The 27982-nt window shown below is 31.7% G+C and overlaps 1 protein-coding gene across 1 annotated transcript; it reads right to left on the bottom strand.

Annotated features, from left to right (window-relative positions):
* Positions 1-154: 154 nt before the first annotated feature.
* On the bottom strand, positions 155-27982 carry LOC129976481 (glycine receptor subunit alphaZ1-like). Its single transcript, XM_056090089.1, has 8 exons — positions 27894-27982; positions 20848-20987; positions 18273-18340; positions 16253-16491; positions 13426-13508; positions 6066-6209; positions 5005-5360; positions 155-359 (listed from the first exon to the last, which is right to left on the bottom strand). Exons 1-8 carry the CDS (start codon positions 27956-27958, stop codon positions 174-176), a joined length of 1281 nt encoding a protein of 426 aa, XP_055946064.1. The 5' UTR covers positions 27959-27982; the 3' UTR covers positions 155-173.

The following is a 27982-nucleotide window of genomic DNA, read 5'->3' as shown; positions in this document are numbered from 1 at the left end:
TCCGGTTCCGAGGCCGAGACCTTACCTCCAGGCCACCACAGCCCTCCAAAAATAAGGAAGAGGCGTCATTACCTCGATAGTAAAAAGAAAAAAAAATCTGCAATTAAACGGCATAAGCATTTAAGTTCATCAGAGGACCAAGCTGTCGCTTAAATTTATTCGATTAAACAGTTTCAAGTTAGATAGTAAATCCAATAAGTAATGTTAAACACTAGAAAGAGTAGTGGAAAAAGGATCCTGCTCTTTCGATCCAAACTGATGTCACTCTCTATCGTTTCGTGAGAACGATGGATATTTCGATGACCTCCACAGACTCTGCACTTTTCAAATGTCAGTGGATGGTCTGTCACTCTTCTGACCTGTAAAATAAAAACAGAAAGTGGTTTCTTTATGAAATTTCATTTCTTTTCTATAAATTCTATGATGGGCAGAATTGCCGGCTATATATATATATACAGGGATTGGACAAAAGTATGGAAACACCTCTTGAAATGCATGCTTATAAAAAAATGTTTATTCTAGTGACATATGTTGGTAGCGCTTCTGTTTTCGCCTAAAGACCCCACTTATACAACGAGCAATTCATTTGTTGTCGGTGCACTGTTCTGTGAAGTTGCAATTGCATCATGTCAGAGTTAACTTACTTAGAACGTGGGTAAATTGTTAGAGCGCGTATGGTAGGTCCTTCTGTAAGCAAAATAGCTGAGGTTTTTAGTGTGTCAGGAGGTATTGTATCGAAGATTTATTCCACATATTGGAAATGCGGAAAAATATCATTCGTTAAATCAAAGCGTGGACGAAAGTGTATGTGGAATGATCGTGACAGACGATCATTAAGTAGGATTGTGACGAAGAAGCAGCAGACCACAGATGCCAAAGTTACTGCTGAAATGAATGTCTAGCTCACAAACCCTGTCAGTTCTAAAACAGACAGAAGAGAGCTCCATAAGCAAGGTATTTCTGGCGGAGTTGCAATTCAAAAACCATTCACCAGTGATGTAATGCTCGTAACTAACTAAAAACTAACGTTTAATTCATAAAGTCCGTACTATGGAGCAGTGGTAGACAGTAATATTTTTAGATGAATCTTGTTTCCCACTTCTCGCCGAGTTTACATCTAGCGTACAGCATCTCAAGCCTATAATCCAGACTGCTTGTTGACAAAAGGGAAACATGATGGAGGCTCTGTGACGGTTTGGGCAGCCATATCGGAATTTTCTGTGGGCTCCATGATAACTCAGCTAAAGAGCATTATTATAAAGAATTACATAAACGTTTTAACAGAACAAGTCCATCCCATAGTACAAATTTTGTTTCCCAAAGGTGATGGGGTTTTCCAAGACGACAATGCATTTGTTCACATAGCCCACATTGTCCAGGACGGATTTTCTGAGAACAAGGAGGATTTATAACATCTCCCCTGGTCACCACAATTACCTGACCTTAATATTATTAAACCATTCTTTCTACATTAGAGAGTAAAATGCGTAGTCGCTATCAGCGTTACCTGAAATTGTCACCGTTTTGAAGGAAGAATGATGCAAGATCCCCTTGGAAACAATGCAGAAATTGTATTTATCTCTTTCGCGAAGACTTCAAGCTGTTTTGAATGCCAGCAGTTTTCCTACACCATATTAGGTAAGGAATATGTTGGGTTTTTTTAGGTGTTTCCATATATTTGTTCAACCTCTGGATATATAACTACATATAGTATATGTATAAGATTTTCAGTTTTGCACTTTTTTACAGAAAGTAATTTTCTATAAAAATTTTATGGTGAATTTTAAATTAAATTTAAGTGAAAAAAATTAAAGAAACAAAACACCTATGACTCTAAAACAAAATATATAAAAATTATTTCAATAATCAATTGTTAAACTCTTAATAAAGGGGCATTTTAACATAGCATATAGATATCTCGTTAAATCAAAAAGTATTTGATCTCTGTTACAAGCGAGACCCTGCAATCTTTTCTTTTATTAATGTTTATTCGATTGAAGATTGTTGTGATTCATTGATACAAAACTATTGTGTCGAGCTCATGCAGAATAAATAAAAATATGGTGGTAGTTAAAAATTAATTTAAAATTCAAAGACATTTCAAAATTTCTCACGGTGATAAAAAGTAAATCACCAGAGTTTTAAAACAAACAATAACTGAAATACAAGATAAAATTATAGCAGGTAAATATAACGAATCAAATTTAGTATAAAAAAATAATTTTTGAGTTATCATGGAGCAAGATATGACCATGTTATCATATAATACAATTTGGAAATAAGAAATCTCAAACCAAGGGTTAATGGAAAATTAAAATATGTTTGAAAAAGTGATTGAGAATTAAATATACGTAGTGAATAATAAACCGAAGCTAATATTTAATTTTAAAATTTTTATACAAGAAAACAAATAAGAATTCAAAATGTTGTTAACATTTTTTTGCACATCTTTGAAATTATATATTTTTAACAGAAATATGCAGTTAGAACATTCATTTCAAATGATGTTTTTTATTAAATCCACACTAATTGTTCCAAGCAAGTACAGCCACTTAAGCACTCGAAATAACATGATACTTCGAATATTACATAGCACTTCGAATATTACATAGCACTTCGAATATTACATGATATTTAAATAGTTAGTCTGTGCCATAAAATGATGTAAAGCAAATAAACTAAAGGTCTCAGTTACAGAAGAAAACGTTTTTATGTCACCTACTATTTATTTATGATATAACTTAAAATATACAAATGAAATATAAAATCATTTAACATATTTGATATAAATCTGAGTAAAATGCATTCATCAAGATAACTTTCTTTATTATCTTAATAACCAATATTGAAAAATCAGACAAAAGTAGGTGCATGATAAATTTTCGAAGTCATGGAATTATAATCCAAATTCCCAGATAAGATCGAAATTCATAATTATATAATTATGAATTTCTTTTCATGATTAATAATAGTTAGGAATTTTCTTTAAGTTTCATATTTAATCGAATGCAGACGTTTATGTTGGGGGGGGGGGGGGGGGTGTAATTGAGTATATCATTATCTGTTACTCAAAATGCGAAAAAGAAAATTAATGTTAATAACTTTAAAACAATGCTGTTAATTTTACTCAAGAATGTTATTAATTACTGACTCAAGAATGCAGAAAACTTGTTGGGCAATCAAAAGAATAGGTTTAAAAATACAGCTTTATTCGTATTCTGGAACTCAGTTATTTCTGGGAACTATCATTTTGCGTGATATATAAAGCAAATGTTTCTAGAAAATATCTTGAGTAAAGAATAAAATAAATAGGGCACACGCACATATTTTGCAATGCTGTTTGTATATTACAAATACTTTATTTTAACTGTCAGTAGCATTTTTAGTATAATTTTAGAGTCCAAACATTAACTGAATAAAATAATGTAAACTAATGTTGATAATTTTGGAATTTAAAGTTTTAGTGCATAATACATCCTCACCTATTGTATTGGTCATAAACTCAATTCTTTTTGGCAAATCGATTGCTGAAATTTTTCTGACACGCAACATTTGCTTGCCCTGCGATTAAGACACTAAAAATCTGGCAAAGATTTCTCAAATATTTTGCAATCAATATTAACTCTACAGTGACTTTTTATTGAAAAACAATAAACCACAAGTAGTTTCTTGAATTATTTCAAGCATGACATAATAAATTCCCTTGGTTACTGATAAATGTTTAACTACATCTAAAAGAATAATAAAAGGCTATATACAATCTCTACGAGCAAACTTTCAGAAATTGTATCTAATTCTCATTCAAGATTCTAAAAATATTTACGTTATCTTTCTTTTTTATCCATTCTCATTCATATTTATAAGCAAAAGTAGTTAGATCTGAATTTTAATTGATTAAAGTAAATTTCTTTTTGTTTTATTGACGTAGCAGCATATTACGAAACTTAGTCCAAACATGCTTTGAGATACATCTATTTGTATCTAAAACATTATATTAAATGTTTAGTTATATTTTATACTAATATAATATAAATAATAATAAATAATTAATAATAAATCATTTTTCCAAATTATTTATGACATTATGTGAAATTTCCGATACTATGGGATTGCAGTTCAGCTTAGTTTATTTTAATTTAATTTCGTTAAGAATCGGGTTCAAAATATAAAGACTACGAAAAGGATTAAAATAGAACAGAATTATTTAGAAAATTTTAGTTTTAGGTACTCCGTTGTAGGGGAGAATTCCACCACAATTCAGTGATTCTATCTGTATAACATTATCATCTTAAAGCTAATCAAATTTTACGTTTGCTTACATAAGGACGCTACAACAGGCAGATGAGATTACCTAATGACGTAACAGGTTCTATAAGGATAGATTTCGTAATTTTAAAATTGTAGTCGGATGGCAAGGGTGATGAAGTAACTGTACCCTCTTTCTGTCCTTCGACACTGATCGAAGGACATTTGACCTTATAAACGTCCTATGGCCACAAATATGACGGATTTTGGTAGATTTATGTTTCAAATCAAGACTAGCATAATCGAGAACATGAGTTGAAAGCTCATGATACTCGTAAAAAGGAAAATGTGGTATCTTCTATTGATGAAATTAGTCACCGAGCACTTATGCGGCATCTGTAAAATCTGACTTAATTCCAATATAAGAGGACAACTTACTCTCCTGGGAGTTGTTTATTGGAAACTAGCTCACATCCGTATTTCGCTTGAGAAAAAAAGTTGGGAAAACTGCCAACTCTACAGATACGCATAATACAATGTTTAAACTAATACAGGATTGCCCTTTGCTTCAGAAGAAAACAAATGAATAAAATCCATAATCATTTCCATCCTATTCATTTTCCTGAGAAATTGCAGGTCTCAATCACCTATGCCACTGGTAGGTACTGTATCCGGTTGTTCATTAATAAGCAAATCAAACGATTTCCAAAGGTTTTTAAAAAAATAATTTAGTCTCCTTCTCAGAGATCTTACACTTACGAATTTTGAACTTTCCTTCCTCGAGTCTTTCTTGTTGGAAAGATAGAGTGAAACCGGAAACAACAGAAGAGCCAGAAGAACAAACATTGTACATATCCCCACCCACACATCAATGGCAGTGACGTAAGAGATTGGAGGCAAGGAAGAACGGACGAAATTGCCAGTGGTCAGTAAGGTCAGAAGAGTGGTCACTCCAAGAGTCACTCGCGCCGGGACAGCTGTCACAGGGAGCCAGAATCCAATCCAGGATACAACCACAATGAAACTGGTGATGGTATACGAATAACCCATGTGGTATCCATTTTGGCGTTTTAAAGAAAAAGTGGCATTTACGCATGAGAAGCTGCCAGTAACATCTGAAAATAATAATAATATGAATAAATAATTAAAATGAGTAAAGTAAAATAGTTTCAGATAATATGAAGATTTTAAAAGGCTCGCCTAGTTTTTAACCGGACTGAACATTGAAAATTCCGACACAAGATATTTCAATTTTTTTTTTTTTTTGGTAATATTTTAAGACAAATAGTTTCTTGATGTTGATAAAATAATGTTATTTTTATTATCAAATTATTAATTTCAACAATTGTGAATAGAGTTTAGAATATTCTCTAATTTCTTACCTATTTCTCCTTCGTATGAATTTTAGACTTTCAAACTGTGTTTTATAGCAAAAGATAAATTGCAAAGTATACTTTGTGAGATACAGCTATACTCTACTGTTTCAAAAATTAATTAAATAAACTTTCTTTATGAACTTTATACTAATGAGTACCAGATAGATTAGGCATCAACCCTTTAGTTTATAGAATATCTCTTCTTTATTAAACTGAATAGCTGTTATTTTCTTTATCATCAGTTATTTTAAATAAATAAACTTTTTTTACAAATCTTAGTTTATTAATGATTAAAAATGGATTGAGTATCAACCATTTAATTTATAGAATGTTTTAAGTTTATGAAATTGAATGGCTGTTGCTTTCTTTATCAATAGTTATTTTAAATTTACAAAATATCATTAAAATGCTGTATTATTTGACTTAATTGAATGAACAGTATACCCGGTGCAGAATACTTCAAAGTCATCTCTCGTGTAATGATAGGAGTAATAAGATGAAATTTGTTCTGTCCGTCTTGTGAATCGTCCAAAATTCCAACACCGTTTTCTGTCCATTGAAGGATCAATTCGTCCTCTGGTAAAGAATCTAAGAAAAAATTTCAACTTCTAAAACTTTTGCATATTTACTCCATCTATACAATTTTATATCTGAATTTCTATTTTTTAATAATGTCAATATAGTTTTAATGAAATCATGATGACAAACAAAATGAAAACAAAAAAACACTTTAAATGATTTTTTTTTTTTTTTGTCTAAGAAACAAAGAAAATTGTTAAATATATTTAATTTAAGCCTGAAGATTTGTTTTTAGTCATAATTTTTTTTGAATTTAAAAAAAAAATGCTTTCTTTAGAATTTATTTAACATAATGATTTTTTAAACAGTAATGTATCTATCAAAGAAAAAATGAATGAAAGAATCTTTTATTCTAAACTGCACTACAAAATTTCATGTTTTTAAATAAAGTATATCTATATAAATATTTTTAAATGAAAGTAAAAAAAAATGGAAAACAAATAATAAAAATCCTAATTTTAATCTTAATTTTTAATAAAGATAATCAATTAAACTTATTTAGTTCAAAATTAAAATGTAATTAAAATTAATTTATATGACCTTTCTTCTTTCAAATCAAAAATATTCTATTTTTATTAATATTCTGAAATCTATTCTGAGTAAATATTCTGTGTATCTAGTAACTGAAATTAATTGGAAAAAAAAAGAAAAAAATTATACTGAGACAAATATTGTGAAAAGGAGGTTTAGCATTTGTCCAATCATGATTTTTTCATTAAAAGTCAAAACTAAAATAATAATAATAATAGTTACACAAAGGTACTTTACTGAGGGTATTAACTGAAATGTAAGTGAATAGCAAAAACATATCAGATCTTATATTACTTCTGCTACTGTATCATCATCATGAAAATTCCTTATATTCAGACAATCAGACCTGACCAAACATACATCAAAAATAGCGACGTTGAACATGAGATTTGTATAGTGCAGCTTTTTGCAGTCTAGTGGCGCTGCCATCAGAGACGGAACAGGAATAACAAAGGGCTACCAAAAGTCTTAGTGAATTCGTCAGGCAAACAGAGGAAAGTGAAAATTGAAACAAAAGCAGAAATGAAAAAGGCATGTTAAACAGGCAAACATACATGAAAAATAGCTACGTTGAACATGAGATTTGTATAAGTGCAGCTTTTTGCAGTCTAGTGGCGCTGCCATCAGAGACGGAACAGGAATAACAAAGGGCTACCAAAAGTCTTAGTGAATTCGTCAGGCAAACAGAGGAAAGTGAAAATTGAAACAAAAGCAGAAATGAAAAAGGCATGTTAAACAGGCAAACATACATGAAAAATAGCTACGTTGAACATGAGATTTGTATAAGTGCAGCTTTTTGCAGTCTAGTGGCGCTGCCATCAGAGACGGAACAGGAATACCAAAGGGCTACCAAAAGTCTTAGTGAATTCGTCAGGCAAACAGAGGAAAGTGAAAATTGAAACAAAAGCAGAAATGAAAAAGGCATGTTAAACAGGCAAACATACATGAAAAATAGCTACGTTGAACATGAGATTTGTATAAGTGCAGCTTTTTGCAGTCTAGTGGCGCTGCCATCAGAGACGAAACAGGAGTACCAAAGGGTTGCTGAATTCGTCAGGCAAACAGAGGTGAACGAAAATTGAAACAAAAGCAGCAAATAAAAAAGGCATGTTAAATTCACAAACATACATAATAAATAGCGAAGTTGAACCAAAGATTCGTATAAGTGCAGCTTTTTACATTCTAGTGGCGCTGCCATCAGAGACGGAACAGGAATACGAAAGGGTTGATAAGAGCCTTACTGAATTCGTCAGGCGAATAGAGGAGAATGAAAAGTGCAAGAAAAGAAAAAAATAAAGAAAAAAGTGTGGATAAGCTTTTAGGAATGAAACTTTTTTTTTGAAGTATTATGTAATTTATTTATATTTTCTTAAGCCCTTCCCTACAATTTTTATTAAAAAAAAACACAAATCTATAAAAAAGTTGAGAATCCAAAACCATCACATTAGAATATGTTTCTGTTGCAACACATAAATAAATAATAGAAAATATTATATAATTTGTTATTTCAGGAAATTCCGTAAAAGATTATAAAAATCTAAGGTAAATCGATGATTGGTTAACGAACAATTAAAATAACGAATTGCTCGTGCTCTTTAACAGTTCATTTTATGTATTTATTTTCTTACAGCAGACTCAACAACCGAGACTGACCATCGTTTAAAGAACATTTCTAGCAACGAATATTGTATTTGAACAGGTTACGTCATTAGCAAAATATTTTCTCTATTCATTCAATACTAGCCATATTTGATAGCCAGCTGCTATATCGTAAATAATAATTACGTTTATTTTCAATTAAATCTTGCCTACAAAACTTAATATTCAGAATTAATCATAGAAACGATCTTTAAACAATAAATTCTTGTAGACAACAAAGCAATGTTATTTTAATAAACTTATAAAACTCTGTCAAAATGTAACTGATTAAATAATTTATCTTGTAACCTTAGAGGTACTAGAATTTTACTTTCTTATTCTTTACAATTCGCCTTTGATAACCAATTAGTTTGCCGGTAATATTGCTTCTATTTCATTAAATTCGTTTGGACGTTATTTCATGCCCATAAGTCCAACAAACTGTCAGACATTGAAACCATATTGTTTTAATAGTCATATTTTTCCTGTTCATTGCGCATATGTACTTTTCTAACGGAGACCAGTTTCATAATATTATAGCTTGTGGCGGATTGGTATGAACGAGGATAGATGGGACCTTGTGGTTAGCAGCTGAGTAACAAGATCACAATACAAAAGCAATTGGCCGTGTAGCGTAGCTGTTAACTGCCTTATAAGCTTTCACCACATAATCTCTTTCCAGCGAGTCGGAGGTGAGACGAACGATATGACTGTTGAGTTTAATGCTCCTTACCCCTTTTTGATTTGGCGATCTTGTGTGTGAGTGGTTGCTGTTCCGTCAAGTGAGTCTGACGACTTTTGGATTGCTGCGTCAAGTGAATCTGACGACTTTAGTTACGGGTCATGTTATCACACAACATAGTAACTCATGCATTTATAAATATCATAAATACAAAAACTGAACATTGACATTTTAAAAAACATATACTTTTGAAATGTAATGACTCAATACAAAAATGTAAAAGGCAATCAAAAGTACAGAATAAGGTGCATGGAAACATCTTTTATCGGTTTTTCATTATTTTAATCTTTTTAGAAAAGATTTGAAACAATAGTAAATAGGTTTAGAGAAAAGTTTAAAATAGCAAATCCATTGTAAACGGTATAGAGCAAGCACTTCGTATGCTTGTTGTAGCTGTTATGTTATTACATGTTTCTAAAATCTTTCAACACATAATAACACCAAATACTATTTTAGAGATTTTAGGCAGATATTGCACATTTTAAAAAAGTAATTTTTCCCCCTTCAAAATGAAGTCAACACTAATCCATTTCAACATGAAATACAGTATGCGCCAAATTATACAGTACTGAAATGAAAAGATAAACAAAATTACATTACTGCCATCTGTGAGTTTATGTGTGTCATCTGTGAGTTTATTTCTCCTCAAAAGAAATTAACATACATACATACTATCAGTGTGTTGATTTGCCACAGTATGTGATATGTAATTGTTCAAATTGTCCACTGCATCGCTGTAGACAGTGTTCATATCGTTCAAGCAGATTCTCAAACATATCCTGAAACAAAGGTTACTGCAGACTTCTGCAAAAAGACATGATTTTCTCATTTAATGCAGGCACAGACAGTTCTTGGTGGATCTTCATAGTTGAACACACTCTCTTTTAACATTCCCCATTTTCATTTGCAGAAACAGTCACTGGTCGACTAGACTTCCCCTTCCGTTGACACAGTACACTATCACAACGGCGAAATTAAAATACAATAGAATAATAGACAGTTATTGTCCTATTGTATTACTTGGTGTCATTTTATTAAACTTCTCTTGGAATTGTTCTGCCACCTTTTTCAAACTCGGTCCACCTTCACGATCTCTTCCGTATGAGCGGAAACAATGCTCAACTATAAATACTTTTTCCTCCATCGAGGGACCCATTTCCAACAACTGCACAATACTACTTTCTTTTCACTACTGCGAACACGTGTAGCCGGAGCTATGCCTCGTCGACAAACGCAACACGTGTTCGAGATGCGCACGTTTCAATACTCTATATTTTGGCGCATACTGTATTAAGAAACAAGACCGGATAAAACTGCGTAGGCGTCTTTAAGACAATTCAAGTCTTTTTTTTCTTTTCTTTACCAACTTTCAGAGATGGATTTGATTGATTTATATTTTATTGATTTTCATTTACAAACCAAACCTCGTTTAACGAACATCTCGCATATCGAGAGATTCGTATAAAGACCAAAACAGTATGCCGGGCCCGACTTAACCTAATTGGGGCCCGGGGGAAAAATTGCCTCCCCCCCTTCTGCTTCAGTAATGAAGAACTGAACTTTATGGAAGTAATTAAACTTTTCACCTCAACCTCATTATAGATATATAACAAGAAAATATAGATATTTTTCTTTAATTAATTCAAAATGATATTTAAACTTAAAACTAAAACCACTCTTAATCTTAACTCGAAATACCACATTTAACCATTGAATTTAAAATGCAATCTGACAAAACGCCAAGGCAAGATTTATATTAGAATGCTTTCTACAACTAGCTTAAGCATCTGTCTATAAGAGAAACTCCTAAATCTCAAAAATAATTAGTACATTTTTAAATGAAAAATATACAAATTTCTCAACAGCTATTTTCATACAGACAAACAAACAATTTCTAGCGCTTCAGCTTCACATTTCTCAAATTCATTTCGAACAGACTGCACAAAATCTATTAAAGATTCAAATAATGGTGATACTATATCTAATTGTGCCATAGAATTCTGGAGAAATTTGATTTAATCTTTGTAAAATAGTATCCCACACAACTGTATTTAGTACATTTTCTGATTGTTAGCTAAATTATCTAGCTGCGAAAAATTCATATCCTTGTTGACAATTAGGACGGAATTCAGCTAAATATTCGCAATTACGATGGCTCAATTAAGCCAATCAGAACCCCGTATTTTTGTAAACATATCACAAAATGCGATATGTAAAAACACAGACTTTCAATTGGCCATATTTGTCAATCGTAATTGCGAAAATTTAGCTGAATTCCGTCCTAGAAAGCCATGGATTTACGAAATATAGATTTTTTTGTGTTCATACGATAGATTAATCAAGAAGCTAACATAAAACTGACGGATTTTACATTGTACTGATATTTTGTTTAAAAAAAGTTCATTTAAGAAGGAAACGTAAAATAACTTTACATTCAATTTGGGGCCCCCCTCTGATGTAGGGGCCCAGGACAACTGCCTCGTATGCCCCTACCTTAGTCAGGCTCTGACAACATGCAAAAAGTCTGTCGTTTAACGAGCCATGTCTGCCATAACGAGTGGCTAAGAGATACGCTGCCATCACATGCTTGTTTGGTTGAAATCAGTCTGTATTGAGGGTTTGTTTGAAGAGAGCCCTTATATCTACGTGGGAAAAGTTCTGGCTTATAGCGTTGTTCCAATGGATTTGAATAAGTGCCTGTGAGCATTCATCGATGAGATTGTATCTCTGGTCAAGACTTTGAGGCTAGAGATGGATAGCAACGATATCGATGAGCTGATGGAAGAATAATGCCAGAATTACAGAAGAACTTATGCATTTACATTATACTGTGTCATAGCAAAGAGCTGAGGCGAAGATTTGGCTAAGAGAGAAAGAAATAGACAAACCTGGGCAGCAAACTTCCAATGAAACAAAGGAGATGCTAAAAGCATGGAAAATTATTGCATCGTATTGCAGCGGCCAAACAGGCGATAAATGACTGTTTGTTTCGCCAGCTGGCGATAAGCATCAATCATACCTTTGGAGATGAACTTTGCTCTCCAACGAATACCAGTGACTCACTTCCTGCCTTCGCCGGCTTGCTCCGAACTTCTGCCTCGTGCTGGTCGATGGAATTACGGCCAATGTATCATCTTCTATATTTGTTAATTTAATTTGTAATTAAAATTTATTTTTGTTATTTACATGGCTGGCAGTTTTCATTAATTAGAAATGTTTTAATACTTTATTTTAAAGTAAATTTGGCAATGCGTGTTAAACCACGCACCAAAGTATGTTGAGAAGTATTGCCGTGATAAGACAGTAGCTATGTGCATTACAAATTCATTTAATGATAATGTTGTGTTTCCTTTTCGCCAAAATTTGAAATGCATGCAAATACTGTTAGCCAACTTTCTTTACAGAAAAATTATACAATATAAATAATAAATTATGTAATTAAATGGGAAAAATTCTTTCGTTTAACGAGTGTTTCTGATTACGAGTAAGATTCAGGAACGAATTATGCTCGTTAAACGAGGTTCCACTCTATTAGCTTTTAATTAAAAATATTGAGGAGAGCTGAAAAGTCGAAACATTTTAAATTCGATTCACTTTCTAAAGTTAATTTTAATATTTCAGGAAAAAATTAAATAAAAAATAATTTTAAATGAAAAAGAAATATATATATATATAATATTCTTCGTGCCACTCCTGAAAGCATTTTTACTTCTTGGACTAGTTATTTAAGCAATCAATATGCGATTTTGTATTAAAATAAAATAGTATAGCCAGAGACGACACACTTACATACACGCGAAAACTAAATAAATCCAAAAGTATTTAATGAGGCAGAAATTAAGGTCAAAGGCAAAAAATTCCGGAAATGCGCTCATCCTTCTGGGTCACACCCCTTATAGAGGTAGAATCGGTGGAAAGTGGTAGTCTCGGGATATTGAAACGAACAGTACGTAAAATTGCTGCGATGCATTAAATTGTTGACTATATACAAGGTGAGAGCTGATTCATCTAAGATACTAATAATTTTGCTTGAAGAGCAGTACATAGATTTCTTTATAATGTGAGATAATGCACATATTTCTAATAAAGAGTAAGCAAGTGATATTAATTTTTAAAATTTTAAAAATTAATAACTTAAAATAATTATGAACAAATCATAACCTGTGAGGAAGATGTTGAAAAGTTTTGAAATTAAAGCTTAAATTGCATAAAGGAACAGTTCGTTTCAATGATATCGTTATCAAGTTCGTTCAAACAAGTTGTTTTTCGTTTGCATATCTTTGAAATTCAAAAATAATAAAATCATATACTTACATGGGCAAATAATGAGAGGGCAACTTTGCGTGTCTAGAGGATAATTAACTAAGTTCATGGGGCACCGAAGAGTCAGAGTCAACCTGCAAAAAAAATTACTTCTTCAGTGTAAAGGTGCTTTTACTTTCTCGTATATAAAACATAGAGTAAGTACTGCAATCTTCAAGAAATTCGAAATCGATGTTTTGACGAATCACCACGTTTCAGATTCCCTGATATCGAATTATTTTTGACATTATTTCTGTCTGTCTGTGAACACGATAACCCAAAAACGCTTGATCTGTAGAAGAGTAAAATTTGGTATATTGACTTAAAATGAACTTTTAAATTTTAATCTATTTTGAACGAAATTCAATCAGAGAAAATCTACTGTTTGACTATCTATATTTATTATCTATGTTTGAATGTTCTAGTACAAAGGCATTTAATAAATACATTACGTAAGAGCTAGAGCAATATAATCTGGTACACCGGTTTAGCTTCTAAAATTCAGTTCCTTATCAAATTTTGAACCCGAATTGACCGCCTGAGGGTTTGTACTTTAGCTTATACATATGTAAGCGTAATGACTTATAAACATAATGACTTACATCAATGAAATTCAGTATGTGATCTTGTGACTGCAACTGTAGTTACATAAATTTTAGTTATAGTCGATTGGCAAAAAGGCATCCAGATTCAGTAAAAATGCCAGATTCAGACTAAAGGTCTATGTTTAGTAACTATCATTCACCAATGCCCTACAAAAATATAAGCAGTTTTACTCAAGGAGGTCCACAGTTATTTATTACAGGGGACACAATTATTTATTACGGGGAGAGCGATAACACCTCTATTAATTAGAATGCAAGAAAATGGTGAAAAGATCACTTTCATTGGTTTAAAGTTAGATATCGCTATAGGTCGTACACTAGATTCAACAAATATTCGACAGAACAAATTTTGGGAAGACATCTTTCAACAATTGAATCTGGTAGATTCAACAGATCTGATTGAGATAAGAGTCAAGCATATTATCTTTCTCAATGGTAATCTAAACACAACACAAGAGCACTGCTGTACACCGTACCATCTTATCCATGAATTTTCAATGCTCACAAGAGCCAATTATGTTCCATAATTATACCGTCCTTTTAAAAGACTACATCGCTCGAGACATTAATCCATGCCAGTGAGTCAAATTGTGCAACATATTATTGCCTTTGAAATTGTACATTGCGTTTGCACTTGTATGTTACTAGGCTACTAATGCCTAGTTTTGTATCCCTTGTCTTCTTTTACTATCCTGAACTCTGAATCACCCTGTATTTTATATTCACATCATAAATTGTTATACAAAATTAATTAATATTCAATAAACTACTTGGTGGGCTTAAATATCGCAAAATATTTAAATTCAAATTATCGCTGTTATGTAGAACGTTTTATGGTAGTGATTTATCAACGCTTCTAATGTGAATTCATGATTTTCTTTGAATTATAGAAAGGAGTTTTAATACTTCTTAACATTTAGATGACTGGTTACTAAAATCTCAAAACATAGGAGAAGTAAGTGTTTCCTATTCACACTAGAGCACTTCCGACTAACTAGAGAGTCACTTTTTTTTTCTTACCTTTTTATCTGGTTTTTGATAAGATAATAAGATATTTGAACATAACTAAGATATGTGAATATAACTAAAGATTGAGTGATACTGAAAAAATTATTAACCCTATAAAGTGAATAAGAAAGACTGTTTAGGACAAAGTTTTAACCCTGAGGCTGCTTATATCGCGATTTCTGCGGGTTGGCAATCCGTCGATTTTCTATTGCATCCCCCGTTTTGCGCTGTTTCGAGTGTTTATTTTTACGATTACAGATTTTTATTATATTATATAATTATCGTGTAACGTATAGTATCAGTTCACTTTGTTTGCAAGATATTTGAACTTATTTGCTAACATCGCATCTAATGAGTGATTTTTAAAAATTACGCAGTCAGAGAATTAAACACAGTTTAGGAGTCAAATTTTGATAATTCAACGAAACAGGATATAAAATGGTTCCACGCTAAAGGAAAAAGTTTACTGATAGACCATTTATTTCCCACAAGATAAAGGTTAATATTATAGAACTTCTGGTAATTTGTAACTATGCATAAATTACGCACGCTTGATATCGGCTTTAAGAGACGCTATAGCAGAAGCTCCCAAACTTTCAAACATTGCGATCCCCATTTAAAAAACCGAATTTATAGTAACCTAATTCATTTCTTGGCGCAATACATTTTTTTAGAGGCAAACAGCACAAGTTCTTCGCGAAAGTGGTTTTATGAGCCAAAACTAGAAAAACTGTGAAGAAAAGAATTTTTATTAATAAATATAGTAAATGTTCCTACAAATGATAATGCACTGCTTCAAAACTGATGCGAGCACAAACTAAACTGAACGCTCGTAAAGAAAAGGAGTTTCTGATTAAATGGGCGAGCTCTGAGGTACTGCACAGACTTTAAGAAAAGCGTAGATTGGAGGAGCAGGCTGATTTATCTCGTGCAAAATGCCTCACTTTAAAGAGACACTAACTTTGTGTCTTCATTTCTAACCATTTGACATGAGTCGTTTGTTTGTGAATTGCGCTTTTTTTTTTTTTTTCAGTCTTGATGCTATTTTGTGACTTGAAGATTTTAACCACATTTCATACTTCAAATCGTGGAAAGGTACATATACATTCGAAGTTCTCGTTGGAATCCATTAAAAATTGTCCAGCGATACATCAGTGGGTCACCAGTCACACAATCACACCCAGTTTGGGAGCCTCTGCTATACTTTTAACAGAAAAATTTATTACCTCTTGCTCAGTATAACTTTCCCCGCTGCCACCAAGTACACCATCCCATTTCTGAGCGGCTGCTCGTGCTGCTTTGCTGATCTAGAGTTGAGTATGTACAAATCGGGTTTCCACAGGTCCTGTTCGCGCCTTTTCAGATCGAAATGGTCATCGCAATCTTTGTTCTCATCGCGGCACTCTGGAGTCATGAGCCTCTTGTCATCCCAGAATAGCGTGATACGAGAATCGATGATAAGTTCCTATCAATTTATAAGTCGTCATAATTTATTTGCTGAATAAAGAGACAGTTTGATTTGCTAATAAACATCAATTAAGCTAATTCAACAAATGAAAAATTAACGAAAATCCATTGGCTTTATAAGATTTCAGAATTTTTTGTTAATTAATCAGTAGAAGGTTTCGACTAATGCAAACCTTCCCATCAAAGTCATTGGATGTTGGATCATCACAGTCGGTGGTTTGCATTCAAATATTTAATATTATCTCAATAAATAGAAAAATTCCAAAAGTAAGTGTCGATTGTATAGTGATTTTAAATTAAAAGTAGTTTATCTTACAATACAAAATAGACAATTATCAATTTTTAAGAAGGAAAAAAAAAAGAGAAACATAAAAAAAACGTTTGAGATCCTTTCGTAGCTAAAAATTAGCTTTCAAACACCGTAAAAGTGATAAAACGATGCAACATCTCAAGAAATAATTGAAATGAAATTATAATATTATATATTACTCCTTCAAAAGATCAATAATAATCAGTAAAAACAGATTTTTTTTAATTTTGAAATTAAGGTAATAAATAACCGGTGCATTAATATTTGTAACAAAACCAAAGAGTTTTTTAAAGTCCTTTATTACGTTTTAACCCTTATGTTCATTTTGTATAGTATACCATACATACAACTTTATAAAAATATACTATCACTATAAAATAATTTTTAACTTAGTTTTATTAAACGATTTTTATTACAACATTTATTTATTTATTTATTGATGTTTTTTATAGCGTAAAGAAGCTACCTATATACATGTTTTTTTTTTTTTTTTTTTTTTTTTGCTTTTCTTCAAAAAAGCAATCTTGTCACGATAAGGGTTAAAAAAGGCCTATTAGATTCGCATTTTAGTCAATTATCTCTAATTACCTTTAACTAATAAATACCATATTTTCTTTAAAAAAAACATTCAGAACAATTTATTAAAAATGGTATTTCTCTAAAAAAAAAACTTTCAAAGGTTTGATTTTTGTTGTAACCATTTTCTTTTACTGTCAATAATATATTAAGAATATTAGAATTATCAAACCGGTTTTTGAGTACGTTATTTCTTTAATTTTTTTTTCTTTTAATCCAAACATGGGAGCCGATTCTTTTTATTTTTTATTAATTTATTATTTAGTAATTAGCTTTTCTTTTCCAAGACATTTTTTATCAAATTTTATATGCAATTTCATGTGCAAATTTTTATGTACATAATCTTGTAAATAATTACTTAGTTTTTTTATGGCGGTGGTTTTATTATTTTTTTTTGGGGGGGGGGGGGAAACAACGACTTATTTTTTAGTGCTAATTTTTTATCTTTTCGAAAAATAAGAACACCCTTTTCAATATGAAAGAAACAATTTCCCTCTTAGCAAATAATATTCCGTGATATATATTTATATTCTTTTTTTTTTCCTCTTTCAATGGTTTTTTTTTTAAACTGCTGTCCGACACAGCGACATTTTACTTAATATTAATTTTACGATATATTTGAAAGATTATTTGATTCAATATTTTGAATTTAATGTTTTAATTAATTTAATCTATGTGATTCGGTAAATAACGCAAATTATTATTTCACCCCCCAGTCATTTTCATACATTCGCTTTATAATTATATCGTATGCTTAGTAATTAAAATTTATGCATTGAATGAATATGAAATCTCTGAATTTGAACTTCAAATATTTATTTATTGACACAAACAGCATCAAAAAAAATTTCATTTCAAAATTTAATTTTAAACAAAAATTTTCATCTGATTACCATTCTGGTATCGCTCACGTCATCCACACTTATGAGTTGAATATTCACAGAAATGACCACTGGTTCTTCTACAGAAATAAATTTAGTAAAAACATTTTCAGAAAACACACATTTGCTAACATACAACAAAGTAAAAAGTTTCAATGAATTCCAACTTTTTCTACTACAATTTGTAATTCATTATGGGATTTTGAAATAAGAATTTTTTCTTATTCACTATCAGCCAACAAACAGGTTTGGAACGAGATTTAAATTAAATTAATCGATTAACAAATAATTAAATCCTGAAAATTTAAAAACAGCGAATTGCCATAGAAAACAAAAATTTTATAATGAAAGCACATCAAAAAACATGAGAAAAATGTATTACAAAATACAGTTTTAACAAAAAAAAAAAAGTTAAATTATATAATATAAAAAAGAAACAATTATTCAGCAAAAATGTGTCACAGTTTCTGACTATTTCGCTTTCAAAACGATATAAGATTAAATACGATACAAAACTATCACCAGCATTCTAATTCAAATATTTTGTAAATAACAGCTAAATTATTTTCCAAATTTTACCTATCATTATAACTGCCATACCACTTGCAACTTATAATAGGTTTATTCATGATACAATTTTGTTGCGCTAATGTTAATTTGTATTCCATTAGCCTTTCCCTCATTCCTAAGACATTCAAATACAGGTACCTCAGAATACTGGAGCGCTCAAGTCTCTCTATCAAATACAAGAGAAATTCCAAACCCCGTGAAAAATCGGAATGATATTTGATTTTTGAGAGGTTGATATTCAAAAGAGGACGCTATTCTTCTGATAACTATTTTGCAATTATAATCCATTTTTTAAATCATCTCCAATGAACAAATACGCGCCAAAATTATTCAATAAATCACTAACAATCGCCAATGCCTTCTTAACATTGATATAAAGGCGTCTCGGGGACCCTCCATAGTTTCGTTGAACGAGTGTTTAGAGCCTTCTAGTATTGAGTTAAACGCATTGCTACGATTCATTTAATCCATCTTTGTCTTTTACTTAGTTCATTCACAAACAGACTTCTTATCTTTGCTATGGTCGCCCTTTTGTGTTTACATTCATCATGTTCTATTATAAAAATTATCTGTTTCTGTTGGCCTGATCTACTTTTTGATTGAATGTACAAGAATTACCTCGCTCCTGGAGTGGAGTATACATTAAGATTACTACAAATTGTCAAAGTAGAAGGTTTTGCAGAAATGTACAGAATTTACAGTTGTCAAGTACAGTTCTAATTATTTTTGCAAAACTCTGTATTATATAAGTCCTTGATAGTATTTAAAACCTCCTTATTTTTCATAAGATTTGAAACGCAACGTTGCTTTGTAGTAAGTATATCTCATATAAAATATGTTTATATAAAAAATAGCAATATTGACACAAAGATTAATGAGTTAGAAAATGGGGTTTCCTATCTTCATATTTTTGATAAATTTCTACTAACTTATAAAATTTTATTTAAATTGAATGTGACTCTCTATTATTCAACTAAATAGTTTTCATTGGTACAATGGAAGTTCATCAATTCTGAAATAAGAAATGTAGAAAAACCTATCTCCCAATAGAATACAGGGTGTTCATTAATTATTGCCGAGATTTCCGTACCTCGTAACTTTCGAATAAAAAATATTACGCAAAAACCGATTACGTATTCGCAAATTACAACTCAAAGAATTTTACTTGGCAACAATGCGATCTTAGCGCATTTGTTTTACACTTTAATATCATTAATAAAATTCTTTGAGTTGTAATTTACGAATACATAATCGCCTTCAGCTGAATACCTACAAAGTGCAAATTGTGCAAGCTTTACACTTTAATATCATTAATAAAATTCTTTGAGTTGTAATTTACGGATACATAATCGCCTTCAGCTGAATACCTACAAAGTGCAAATTGTGCAAGCTTTACACTTTAATATCATTAATAAAATTCTTTGAGTTGTAGAATTTTATTAATGATATTAAAGTGTAAAGCAAATGCGCTAAGATCGCATTGTTACCAAGTAAAATTCTTTGAGTTGTAATTTACGAATACATAATCGCCTTCAGCTGAATACCTACAAAGGGCAAATTGTGCAAGCTTTACACTTTAATATCATTAATAAAATTCTTTGAGTTGTAGAATTTTATTAATGATATTAAAGTGTAAAGCAAATGCGCTAAGATCGCATTGTTACCAAGTAAAATTCTTTGAGTTGTAATTTACGAATACGTAATCGGTTTTTGCGTAATATTTTTTATTCGAAAGTTATGAGGTACGGAAATCCCGACAATAATTAATGAACACCCTGTATAATTTTAAAAAGACTACTTTATCTTCAAGTAGCCCAAAATCTTCAAGACGATTAAATCATAATTTTTATTATATTTTATTGTTGAAGGCTATGTCAGATCCATAATTACTTAATGCTTTTAAAATATCGTCACACTATGATTCGCCATTAAGGAACAGTGTATTTGGCGCAACTAATTGCGCAGTAAGACTAAGAATATCAGCATATATATTTCTTAGGAAGTAAAATTCGCTTACTTGTTCCATGAGTTGGTGAGGAGCTTTGGTCGTAATTGTCGAACAAGGAATTGATGAGTGCGTAATGATCCTCATGATGTCCTTCTTTATTTTCATGGTGCTCTTCTTCATGATCTTCGACATCAGAATGACCAGATCTCCTGAGATCAAAGAATAAGTAAAAAGTCAGAAAATCATACAAATAGAGAAATATTTGTTATAATCCTTTTTTTATTTTAACTTCTGATACACTTTCATTGAATGCCAACTTTTGTCAAGAGTTCAAACATCTTTATTAATTTACCAACTTGGACTTATTTTACTCAACTCTTTATGAATTTACCAACTTACCAAATATGAATTTACAAATTTGACTGCCTGCATCTTCTTAAAGTTGCCAGATAGAGTGCAACTCATATCCTGATCGATTAAATGGGTTGATATAACTATCGTCCAGCCCTGAAACTTGGCCATCTGGTTTATCTGAATAACCGACCACAGCGAAAGGTAACATGGGCACTCAAATCATTTACAAACTATCCATAACCGGCCTATCCACCCCCTCCTTCTTGAATAGAATGTGCAACTTCTTATTGGTATGTGGTCAGCACAGATCGCACTTGTGTTGACCACATTCCTATAATGAGTCATATTTTCCGGAAAACAGAAGATGCAATAAGGCCAAAAATGATTTTAGCTACATAACTGCGCTTATTCGCGGTCTTTCCATTCCCATATTTCAGGTGCCTTGAAAAATTTGAAAGATTAGGTAATGCGTAATCCCCCGATAGCCCACTTTAACCCTTTGCACTTGAAAAAGTAATTCGATGCATAATCATTCACCTAGTACAAGAACTTGTTTGTTGATTAAAAAATAACTATATATGATCGTTTTTAGTGAAACTATCCGGGAAAAAATAATCTACATCTTCTAAGTAGCTCCGACAGTCCAAATTAAAAAATAAATCAATAAACGACAAGATGATGTACCGTCATGAGTGGGTCCTAAGAGGATGCCTCCGTGTGCGAGGGATTAAATATGAAATAACCTCATAAGTAAGAGTCCTTTCGTGTTTTCCTCGTAGTTTAATAAATGATGCTGCACTGGTTAAAAGCTTCTTTTTACTTTCTCATATAAGAAATACAGAGGAAGAATAGTAATCGTCAAAAAATTTAAACTCGAGATTTTGACGAATCTCCAGTTATAGATCTTCCCGAGTTCGAAAATGTCCGTCTATGACTAAAATAACACAGAAACTCTTAGATCTAGACACATGAAATTTGGTATTTGGTATTTACACCGCAGTTGCAGATTTCTATCAAATTTTCAGTAAAATCTGCTATGAGTAAGTCTGTCTGTCAAGCTGTTCGGATATAGGTTAACACGATAATTACAAAACAAAAAAAGATAAATGGATAGATTTCGGTACACAGATTTAACATCTATAGTGTAGACATCTGTCAAATTTTGAACCAAATCCAACTAAGGGTTCACAGTCTGTCGGTCTGTACTTTCAGAAACATGTAAGCCGGCGTAGGCATAGGGGTAGGCGTAGGCATCTTCCCCGTGATCTGGGCGCCCTGGGTTCGAGTCCCGGTTTGGGCATGGTTGTTCTTCCGTTGTTCTATCTGTGAGATGTGTGAATGTACCCTCCTGTGCAAAGGGGTTGTGCAAGCGAATGAGTGATGCGTGAGTAGCAAAGTCGTACTCTTGGCCCTTGTTGGCGCTACTAAAAAAACAAGAGACGCTCCTCCACCGGCTTAAATCGCTGTTTTCATAACAGCGGGCTTGTCCATAGGAAGTGCCATAAGAAACAACAACAGAAACATGTAAACGTGACTCGTAAACACAATGACTAAAATATGTCAAATTTGGTACGAGATTCTGTGACTTTAAGTATAGTTCGACATCTAATTTTTGTTTCAATCGGTTGAGGAGAACGCGTCAGAGACACAAATTTGATAATTAGATAATTTGACCGCGTGTAGATATAAATCGACAAAACACTCGCCAAAAATCACACAATGGATTTAGTAATAGTATTAAATTGATGCCAAAGGTTAGTATTTTGTAATAAACATTGCATGCCAGTGCCATGCAAGGAATTCAGTGATATAACATCTTTATAAGAGAGTGCGCGAGAAAGTTTTTCGGAGACAATCCCTCTGGTTTCATGAAGGATCCCACTATCAATTATGATTGGTTATCCCGTAAAACAACATATTTCACATGAAGCACAAGGAGCATAGTTATAACATATGGCTCCCGGCCATCGAAGTTTATGCAGATATGTAATAATTGGTCATAATAACTTATAGATACATTGGAATAAAGGAATTCGCATGGCTTTATTCCACGAAATAAAAGAGAAGAGTCCAGAAGTAAGCTTCCATCCTTTTATGGAACAATGTTTGCAGCAATGCATTTCGTAGAAAATTAATAATTGCTTTTGAACATACAAATTTACAAATATTCCTACAATTCTGTGTCTTTCTTTTCTTCACTAGAAACTTCATTCACAAGCAAATGCTTTGTGAGATACATTTCAAATGCGCCATCAAAAAAAAATCAAAAAGAGCCAATTCAAAACATGGATTAAAATTAATTCGTTTAATTTTTCACTTGTCAAAATATCTTACGATTAACTTCTATGAATAAAAAAAATTCAAAATTATGCATATCGAGATTAGAAACAAAGCTCAAATTAAATTATACGCAGCCCTCGATAGAACACACCAAACACTGTAACTATCAATTACCACAAGTCACGGAATAATCAAGATTAAGATGATGTCTTCTTGTTACCAAGCACGGGGATATTAATTTCTATTTGTAAATTTATTTCGTTGATAAATGAGCATGTCAACGAATTTTTCCCCGGGTTGATGATAATATTCGTAAAAGAATTATCACGATTCCTGATATAAAAGGATTAAGATTCATTATGAGTTATTGAGTGCTTTATTTCAATAAATACATGAATTATAAAAGAATAAATCCTCGAATTCTTTTTTAAAAAAATTTTGGTTAAGAAATGTTAAGATGCTTTATCATTTTTGTATTTATCGAAAGATAAGAGCTTTGCCCATGGGATAATATATTCTTATTCTCTTTCACCAATAATAAATTTAGTACTCGTGCATGAAGTAAAATATCGTCTGGAGTTTGGTTTAGTTATATTAACGTCCCGTTTTAAAGCAATATTAGGGCTATTTCGAGACGGACTTCGTAGTTTTGAACCGCAATCAGATGACGAGGACGATACCTGAGCTGGCACGCCCCCCTTTCCACACCACACCAACGGAAGGACGTTTGGCCCGGAAGGATTAGCGTGCTCCAGACCCGCTTGCACGACGGTTCTTCAGTGGAACCGAGTCATGAACCTTGAGTCCTCTGTTTCCGAAGCCGAGAATTTACATCTAGGCCACCGCGGCCCATTGCCTGGAATTAAACCCATATAAGGGGAGATTGAAAGGCAAACTGTTAAAAATTGAATGAATGTAAAAGGGTTTTTAAGGCTGTAATGATGTAGAAGAAGAAGTTTATCTCCTTAAAAAGAAGATAAATATTTTACCGATATAGAATTTGTATTGCCCGTAAAGAAAGGATTAACTGAATTTCAAGCATGACAATGCATAAATGCAAGTAAATTGATAACATGCAAAGCAAAAAAATAATAAAATAAAATTTTAATTCATTACTTTTATATAGAAAGAAGTTTCAGGTGATATAAGATAGAAATACATCAAGCCAATCTCTAAAAAATATTTTCATTTATTATCATGTGAGCACATGATTTGTTTTCGTTACGGAATTTTGAACAATTGAAGGCAACGTATAATTGAAGCTCGAAATTGCGTAGGCAATGAATAAAGCGTAAATGGCAATATTCATCTTCATCTGCTTCACCTGCTTTTACCAGTATTGCATTATTTATTACATATGCTTCTTTGAAAGTAGATGCGTTTGTAAAAAGTTGACCTGCTGTTAGAGACATGGGGTTTTCACCATAGCAATCCTACGAGACTATAGACCTCCCATGGAGTCATCTAATGCGCATGCGCAGATCGTTTTCGTTATATCTCGTAAACTACATTTTTAGAGACATGGGGATTTCATCACAGTAATCCTACGGGGCAATAGAAGATCTTCCATGGAGTCATCTACTGCGCATGCGCAGATTTCCGTTATATTTCGTAAACTACATATGTTAAAGAAATGGGGTTTTCACTTAGAAGTACCCCCGGGTCCTCTAATCCCGCATGCGCATGCGCAGTACGGATTTTGCTTAATAGTGGTCAAATCAATGTCAGATAGATACCATAGAGTTCCTATGGGTCTCGGAATGTCGATGACGTCAACTTCCGGTCAGATCGGAAGTTGTTATATTTCAGATTCTATGCAACGTAGAGACGAGTACGACCCGTCTAAACACTCGTCTCGATGAATAGAGTCGAATGACAGTTTTACCGAAACTCTGGTTTCTATAGGGTCAACGATCGGATCTCGAAATTTACAAATTCGAATTACATTGCATTTGCTCGTATCGTTGGATAGTACTCGCCGAAATGCACATAACGATATGAGTTTCACGTTGCTACTCCAAATGATTCGCAAGTTACGGACTCTCAAAGTTATAAAAATTTGAATTTTCGAACGAGGTTTTCGACCTCATTTTTGCGAAAACCCTATGACTGGAATCGATACATTCTATTCAATGTCCTTTATCGAACGATACCACATTTACGTAGCTTACGTTATTAAGAGTCGAGAAACGGAAACGAGAACGGAAAAAGAACATGATATTGTGTTGATTAGGGGGGTGAAGCTCGAAATCGCGTAGGCAATGAATAAATCATAAATGGGGCGTCCTAAGCTTTCTCCCGATGAAGCCTTGCAAAGAAAAAAGGAAAGGAAACGAAAGAGCAAACAGAGGTCGAAACCTTCAGAAACAAAAACGAATGATGAAAATTTAAAATCAGAAGCTGATCGAATTAAACATGGACATAAAATAGCTTTACAACGGAAACCAAGAAAACGTAAGCGTATGCGGTGTGTTGCAGATTCTCAATCGCAACACTCAACTTCAAACATAGAACGTGTCCATTTGGATTCTGAATCACAACCGTCAACGTTCAACGCAAAACGTCTCCGTTTCGATTCTGAGTTTCAAATATCGCTTTCTAGCTGTAAACAATTCATCGAAAAAATGTTCTCACATGATAACTTGAAATTTGCGACAGCAGATTACAATTCTTTTTTTTTTTTTTTTTAATTGTGGATCTTGGGTAAGGCCACAAATATCTTGTATGGCACAATAAGAAATATTAACTTTTGGCGTGAATTTAGCACTTTTACTAAATATGCAATATTTTGCTGTTAATCCCTGACATGCGGCAAATACATAAATACCAAAAATCGGACATGGACTATTTTTTTTATTGAAATCAGAAATTAAATACAACAAGTAATATATAAAAAAAATTAAGTCAATTCCTACTTAGGAAAATTATTTTATTAATTATTTTAAAAGAGAAAAAAAAAGAAAACCTTCCTTCAATAACATTTAAAAAGTTCAAAAAGTTAGAAAGCATTGCAAAAAGTTTTACAAGTTTAGTTTGAATATAATATATTTAGCTTTTTTTTTTCTCATAATATTTCTTCTCCGATATGCTAAACATTAGCTCAAAGAAATATCTGGATTTCAGATAATTTATTTCTAATTTAAATATGAAAAAATGTAGAAAAGCCTTTTTAGAGGATTTAAGAGAAAATATGTAGAATTACAAAAAGAAAAGAAAATCAATATTACAAAGCTCGGTTTTAGTTGAATTAAATTATTTAATTTGTGTACAAAGCAAAAAAAAAAAAAAAGAAGAAGAAGAAGAAGAAGAAAGAAAGAAAGAAAATTCAATCTGAGATTTTAGTTATTCATTATTACAGTTTTCAGAGAAATTTTTAAACAAATCATACGATATTTTTTCAAGATTTATTCTTCCTACTATAATTATTATAAAGAAAATAAAAGAACCTTTATAATTTATAAAAAGGATTCCCATTTGTCACTTTGGATTAATTTAAATCTAAAACACCGTAATTTTGTAAGATTATGCAAGATTTTCTTTTCCCATAATTATTATTGTAAAGAAGATTTTGATTACATTGTATCCTAGCATACAAATAAAAGCACCATTTAAAAAAATGACTATCAATTGTCTCTTTCGTTTAATTTTAACCTAAAACATCTTTTTTTTAATCCCTATCACTTTTTTAAATTTGATCCCAGTTTCATGCATTCTTTGTAGATTTACTAAAACATACACAACTCGGCAAGTATTTTAAAATACATATTATTTTCAATTAAATATACATTTTTAATGAATGTATAGTGAGAAATAACAAAATTTCATATTTCATTTTTTTTCTTCCTTTTCTAAAGAAGGAATAAATAGTTTTGTCATATGTATCATGATAAGCATTTATTTAAAAAAAATCTAGAAGTTTTATGACAAATAGGAAATTTGATTTAGAATTTTCAAAGAATGAAGGTTAAAAAAAAATAACTAAAGAAATATACAAAAAAAAAACTATTTAAGTCTTTATTTGCGAATACATTTCATTTTTAAACGTAAACAAAACTTTCAAATATTTGCGAAATATTAAAGAATTCAGCGATGAAACGTAAATTTAAAAAAAATTTAAACTGAGCTAATGTTTCTTTAATTTTAATTTAAAATCGTTAATTTAAACTTCTGAAAGAGATAACCGTTTTACTCCAATTATATCGGATAAAAAATATTACTGGTCAAAAACATAGCGGGATAAATAATGTTGAGAATATAAATAATCTGATGAATAATGTTGACCAAACATAATAATGTTTTTATTAAAATGGGAACAGTAACATAGTTTTAGTCTTATAAATCTTTGCACAAAAGTTTATCAATAAATTCATACAACAAACATTGCAATACTGATATATATATATATATATAATTCTCTTAACTAAAATCCCAAGAATACAAAGAAAAATGTTTTTGGAAAAAGAACAAAAAGTTATTCATACTTATCTCTGATCCCAGGAGTGGACTTATTCTTCATTAAGCCATTGCAACCTCGAAAATTAATCATAACTAGGAGCAGAAGAAAACACTT

Source organism: Argiope bruennichi, chromosome 7, assembly GCF_947563725.1.
Source record: "Argiope bruennichi chromosome 7, qqArgBrue1.1, whole genome shotgun sequence".
NCBI classification, from domain to species: Eukaryota; Metazoa; Arthropoda; class Arachnida; order Araneae; family Araneidae; genus Argiope; species Argiope bruennichi.
Note: the sequence above shows the minus strand (reverse complement) of the source record. Positions and strands in the feature narration are given on the sequence as shown.

Bases quoted from the DNA above. Each gene is read 5' to 3' on its own strand.
- LOC129976481 (XM_056090089.1), bottom strand. From the start codon at position 27,958: ATGATTAATTTTCGAGGTTGCAATGGCTTAATGAAGAATAAGTCCACT. The intron at 20,988-27,893 runs GTATGAATAACT...CTTTGATCTCAG, and splicing joins ACTCCTGGGATCAGAGATAA to GAGATCTGGTCATTCTGATG. The intron at 5,361-6,065 runs GTATACTGTTCA...TATTATTTTCAG, and splicing joins TTTGAAGTATTCTGCACCGG to ATGTTACTGGCAGCTTCTCA.